A 6,607-nucleotide genomic window follows, 5' to 3' on the forward strand; every position below is an offset into this window, starting at 1 on the left:
TCTTGATGCTGATACTGGACAGCCTGCTCTCGAACACTTGGACTTCTTCTGAACCCCCCAACACAGGAACTTAACTGTGGAATGATTGTCCTCCCACCCTCAGTTCTGAATCTGTGGGAAGAGAAGTGGGTTGGGGGGTGAGTAGGAGACAGCACAAGGAGAAGATGCAGATGGCTGGAGAAGGACTTAGAGAAAGGACTAGAGTGGACTAGAGTGAGATCTGGTGGCACAACCAGGGTGCCACTGCAGTGAGGGTGGAGGATAAACGTAACCTAGAACCCAGTCTCCCTGGGATGCATTAAATTATCAATTATCTGCATGGGTGAGTATAGCAATATTATTGCAGCAGAATTAACAAAAGATAGTTCTCCAGATGTTGCTTCATTTTCTGTATGTCAGGCTGCAATTTTATACATTCATCTCTATATATTGAAAAAAATGCTATCTATCACATTTTGACTTCGAACCTTCCCAGAAGGTTTTCAAAGAATGTATAATCAACAACAGCACTATCAGTTAGAATGGTAAAACCCAGCAGTAGCAAACGGTGAAGTAGGAACATTTTGCAAAAGAGCAAGAATGAGCTTGAAAATCAGCCAAAAACCAGATTTGAAAGATGTGAAATAGTACTCAAAGAAATTATAAGAAAAGAGGATGGACGTCCACCGTCATCCTTCGACTGGGGTGGGGAAGCCCAACGGCTTTGGCCTTCAGGCCCATGCGAGGTCTAGGCCAAAACATTTGGCGAGCCTCAGTGTCCATCATTGCCCTACGCAGTGGATGCTTTTTATTAGCTAAAATGGCTGGCAGAGACCACAGCTCTGAGCTGTGGTATTCAAGGATATGACCTGATTCCAGCAGCTGATCAAAGCTCTTGACCGTCGGAATGTCTGTAACCATCTGTTTTCTTCTCCCGTAGACCATTCGTCTGCCATGGCAACCAACACTCACCAGCTGCACCCCTGTTCTCCTCAGGAAACCTTAAACTCTGTCTGCCACGGTACTCTGAGTGCAAGCTACCACCCGATCTCCAAGAGCTCCTCCAGTCTGGCAGCCATTGGGCGAGCCAGCTCTGAGGAAAAGCACAGCGGCAGGCAGGAGCTCCGGAAGAGCCTCAGCAGCTCTGCTTGCCAAGCCCAGCTGAGGGAGGCCAATGGTGGAAGCACGCCCAGTTCCGAATGGTCTTCCACCCACTCGGAAGCAGCATCGGTCACCAGAACTGCGAGGAACGAGTCTCCCAGCGACAGCATGCAGAGTGCCAGCAAAAGCACAAGTCACTTCCCGCACGTTGACCCGTCCTCAGCTTCTGCAGAAGCGACGGGCACCAGGAGGTGCACCCAGAGCTGCGCAGTGGAGAGCACGCCTTCAGCCTCTGGTGCGAATCCACAAGCTGCGGGTGCTGCGGAAGGACTGGGGGCTGCCGTTCAGAGAAGCCTTTCGGACCTGACATGTAGCTGCAAGCCGCAAACATCCTTGCCCCACATGGAGACAAGTGCCACCTATTCGGTGATGAGTTCCAGTAGCAGCCACGGTGCCTCCACGGGCAACGCAGCTGTACTGCGACCGAGGTATGGATCCGACTCTTACGAAAATGCCCCAGATTTCCAAAGCCCTATGACTTGGGTCCCAAGCTTGCCTAGAGACCAAAATGTGCCCTCGAGCATCTTTGACAATGGTGCCGTATCACACAACGTTTCTGCTTTTACAGACCCCGGAGCGTATTGCACAAATGTCCTTGGATCACACATGCCTGGGGATACTTTCCCCAACAGGGCAATGTATGCTCAGGCTGGGATTATGTATAGCAACTTTGCGCCCGGCATGTACCCGCCTGGTCTGATGGCCATCCATAACAGTACTGCTTTCCCCTACGGCATGAGGCAGGAGGGTACCATTCCAGCCTACTGCCATTCCTTGCCAATACCTTCTGTTCAGTTCATCCCGCGCTTGGTTTGTTCAGTGAGCGAATCAGGGAAAGGGCAGGCAAGCCCCGAGTGCTGTCCCTCTTTGCCTGCCACCGGAACCGCCACCCTTCCGAAGCTCGTGTCATCCATAAGCGAGTCGGGTCTGGATGCAAAACGCATGCTGAGATGCTGCAGTGCGCGCGGGGAGCACATCGTGCACGCTCAGCCTTGCGTGCCCCCAAGCCGAGCCCAAGAGGAAAGGAAAAGGACGTACGTGGTGCTGAACAGCCATCAGGATGGTGTCCACACGGTCATGAAGACGAAGGACACGTGGACTATGACCTCCATGAGTGACCTCACCTGGGGACTCCAGCCTTCACTCGAGTGCAAAGATGCGGAGGTGCAAACCCTTCCGACGAAGGAGTGCAGGTCGGTGGCAACAAGTCCTTCTGTCGTGGCAGAAGGCCGCCCTCATGTCTTCCCAGAGGTGAATCTGGAACCAGAGGTGGAGGGTGAAAAGTCTCCGGTGCGGGAAGTGAGATGGGACGATGAAGGAATGACATGGGAAGTCTATGGGGCAGCTGTTGATCCTGAAGTTCTTGGGCTGGCCATTCAGAAACATCTGGAGATTCAAATAGAACAGTTCCAAACAGAACCTGAGGAGCTCACGAGGAAAAGTACAGAGGATCAGCCAGCTAAGGATGAAAAGAGAACATCTTTGAGGACAATGATGCATTGTCTAAGAAGTCCTAGCTGCTGTGCCCGTTCCAGCACAGCAGTAGAATGAGCTACTGCAGGACTCCTTGGAAAACCAAACAGCTGCAAACAACCACTGTTAACTTTAAAACTACTACAGAATATGGAATCCCTTTGGAATGAAGTTGGAAACCGTGACCTGATCTAAGACAGGAATCTTGTAATACGCTCCAGTTTTAGTTCATCTTCCTGAGACCTGATCTATAAACTACTCAGAACGAAGTGATAAAATTCTGGAATCTTCCGGTTCAGATTGCAGATGGGATGGATTTCTTTTGACAGATCCTTCACATACAGATCTCCTTGTGTGTAATAAAGTGGCACAAATGGAAGTGGAGTGAAGGAGAGGCCAATCTCTTTCATGTGCTAGTTCACTGTATTTAGATTTTTTTTTTTTTTTTGGTGGGTCGGGACAGGGGATCCTTTAGTGAGATCCTTTACATCAATTGCTCCCAAGCTATAGTGTGATCTCGTCTTTCCCTCCTTACCTGTACATGTTTCCATCCTTTTAGGCTTTCGGAATAGGTTCCACAGCAGACCTTTTCCATTTGTAGTTTTAATTATTATGTACACCATTTTAAACATTGGCAAGGCAGCTAAAAATGTTTGAACTAGAAAATACCTTTTAACATTTAACTTTAAAAAATGCACAAATAAATAACATACTGTGCTCTTTGCCTCTGCATTACTTTGAGCAGGATGATACTGTTTTGTTTTGAGTAACATGTAGATCTACTCTGAGAAAGCAGACTCAAAAAGCTAATTAAATAATGGCAGCAAATATTGCCTGACTTTAAAAATATGGTACTACCTTATCCTTGTGATCTAGCATTGAATAATACTTCAAGCAAAGACTACCTTTTCTGAATAATGGAGAGCCCGAGACACTTAATTGTACCTCTTTGTACATTAATTGTAGAAACATTTTTTTAAAAAGAGGATAGAATGAAATGGTTGAACTGCGTGTCCTTTAGTGCTGAATTTTGCTTTCTACATCATATTCCACCATACCATGATGCATCTAGTTTTCAACAGGAGAGCTAAATTCCATTTTACACTTTTTACACAGATGCAAATGGTATTAAATAATTTATGAAAAAGGCATAATACTTAAATATACCCACTGCTAAACAGTTTATTGAATGACAATGTTGTGTACCAGAAATTTCTCTTTCCTCTAGAGTGGATGCATTGCAAATTGTTATGTAGGTCCGTGGACACAGCAGTCTGGCAGAAAGTCACCTGCAGTGTCTTTTGCCATGAGGAATTACACTCAAAATCCCCCAGGGAATTGGTGCTTACACTGTTACCAAGACACAAAAACACAGTGTTACTGGAGATACTTTTATGAGCCACAAATAGGTGGTTTGCCAGGAATGTATCGCCTTGGATGAACCTATCACTTTGTCAAATGGCTACCTTTGCTTTCCTTACATTTGGTGTAATTATTCTCTTGAAACAGTGACAGCTAGAGAAATAGCAAGATGTGAAGGGCACTCAGTGTCTGGCTGAGAAAAAAAAAAAGGATGAAAGCTGTTCCTTTGCTTTGCATACTGTAGGTCTTTTGGTTACCTCTTCAGTTGCTTGTGCAACGGTGTCCCTCTCGTGGTGTACATAAAGGGGCCCATGGGTTGGGGGGATTTGAGGGGGAATGGCAACTGTATGGCAACTGACATCATGGCAATCCAGCCCTGTGGGGTTTTCATGGCTCACTTCCTGGTTATCTTCATCTCGTTAACGCTTCTTAACCAGTCCCGCCTCAAAGTTTAGGTTTTGTTAACATTAAATTAAACACTGGGTCTGTGATCCTTCACTTCTTTTCTGATGCATTTACTGGGTTTCTCCTTATTGCAGGCACAGCACTCAGCCAATAGGAACAAAACAAGTGTTGGCCATGTGTTGCTAGGAAGATGTGGGTAGTAGAGATTGAGTGCCTAGAGTGGTTCCTTCTGTTGCCACTCTTTCCACAGGACTTTATGGAGCCTTTTCACCACAAATGGAAAAATGGAACCCTTGGGTCCAGATGTTATAAGAAGCTGCAGCGAAGTGTGGGAAACATACAATAAACTGTTGTTTTTCTCTGTGGTTTCCAAAAATCAAACATGGTGTGCAGAAATTTTGCTACTGCATTCAAATGACACAACAGTCCAACAAGGGTAAAAAAACAACAACCCACCATGGTTCTTGTGACATGTGAATCTGATGCTGGCCATGTTAACATACCACGCTACATCATGGTTTTAGTGTTACAAGAGTAAAACTTGGCTTCTTGTGCTCCCCCTCCAGTTCAATTTTTTTATTAACCGCAATTTAGTGTTATGTCTTCACCCACAAACTGTGATTAATCATATTTGTGGTTTATTTAAGCCAAGGCAACCTCAGGCTGTGGTTTATAAAGCTGGCTTGTTTTAGTAAACTATTGACCATGGTTTAGGATTTGGATGTAACACCACACCAAGCTCTCCAATGCCCTACTGCATGTTAAAATTTATTTATTTTACTTATTAAAAGCTTTTCTAACCTGTCCACCACTATCACCTCAGGATGGCTTACAATGAAAAAACAAATAAGATAAAACAAAACAGCACAGCATCCAATGATTTAAGAAAATAAAACCCCAGTTAAAATCAACTAAACATTAAAATTATGGGAAAATAATGCTAAACAAAGGTTAATTGCAAGCCAAATGATTAACTATATGTTCAAAATAACCTTTGCTGGGTTTTAAAACTATGATACTGAAAGGAGAAACAATTTTTTTTATTTGGAGATGTATAATGCCTGATGGCCTTTTGGGCTTGCATTTATTCTCTGGCTCATACTAATTGTGGTGTTTGGAGTTTGCACTGAGGTGTGATAATTTGCTTTAGAAGCTAGAGTGCCACCTGCAGGATGATAAGCAAGTAGTTCCGAATGAGTGCCTGCTCATTTTTCCAGATTGATCACTGCTGAAGTTACTCGCATGGCTTTGCTTCTGATGTTTTGATGTGCTGCAGTTGTTTTGCATGCGATCACCGCAACTGGTCTAGTTTCTCCATCCCTCATTTTCATGCTGCATTCACACTTTTGCAGTAAGTGAGAGAGAATGGAAGACACCAAATTAGGCCAATGATTTCTGGCCAGGAGGATGGAAAGAAGCATCCCACTGAACCAAAGATGCTCCAGGAGTCAAAACTACTCCAACTACTCCGGGATATGTGGGGGTGGGAGGAGATTGGGTTGTTCGGAGCAGTCACATCTTCTGAGGCTGAGCCCACAGGTCCCTCATTTGACCTCTTGCTTGCATGAAGCTGGCTTACCTTGAACTGTGGGACCATCTGTGTTACATATGGGAAACACATATGATTCTTTTGTATCCTTATGATAAATGAGAGTATAGATCATTGTTTTGCATGACCTTCCCACCACTGCACACCCTTCACTTCTGCTCCAGAGAGACACTGTTTATCTGCTTCTAAGTTAGAGGAAGATTTTTTCCAGCACTTCCTAGATATTTCAAATCCACCTCTCCGGTATCACACAGGCAAAGAGCTGGCAGAATCCTGAGCTCGTAATACATTAATCCCATTTCATACCCCACCTTTGTGCTCTTCAGGTTTTCCACAGATTGCAGTGCATGCTGTTCCTTAAAAAGTTTTAAGTAAATGCAACACCGAAGAACAGAACAGAACCGAGGAAACCATTCCGAGGATTTTCATCATAGACGATTCAGCGAGAACAAAAAGCTGTGCCTGTGACCAACTGAACACCAATTGGGTGGCAGTCCGTTCAGCTGCGTAATTGACCCGACGTGTTCTCTCTCTCCCCCACGCAGTTAAAGAAAGTGTAATTGAATGAATCTGGGTCAAGAGCAGTTACTAAAGGGAACTGCTTTGCTACATCCTTTTTCTAATGAAAAACAGTATTTATGCCACCTCGTGTTCGTCTCGGGAACAGCCCAGTATTTC

At 45.0% G+C, this 6,607-nt stretch overlaps 1 protein-coding gene across 1 annotated transcript; it reads left to right on the plus strand.

The window, feature by feature from the left end:
• Positions 1 to 933: 933 nt before the first annotated feature.
• GPRIN2 (G protein regulated inducer of neurite outgrowth 2) lies at positions 934 to 2,691 on the plus strand. Its single transcript, XM_044420627.1, has one exon. It carries the CDS (start codon positions 934 to 936, stop codon positions 2,689 to 2,691), a length of 1,758 nt encoding a protein of 585 aa, XP_044276562.1.
• The last annotated feature ends 3,916 nt before the right edge of the window (positions 2,692 to 6,607 follow it).

The sequence above is a fragment of the Varanus komodoensis genome, unplaced genomic scaffold (genome assembly GCF_004798865.1).
Source record: "Varanus komodoensis strain SLA01 unplaced genomic scaffold, ASM479886v1 scaffold11, whole genome shotgun sequence".
NCBI classification, from domain to species: domain Eukaryota; kingdom Metazoa; phylum Chordata; class Lepidosauria; order Squamata; family Varanidae; genus Varanus; species Varanus komodoensis.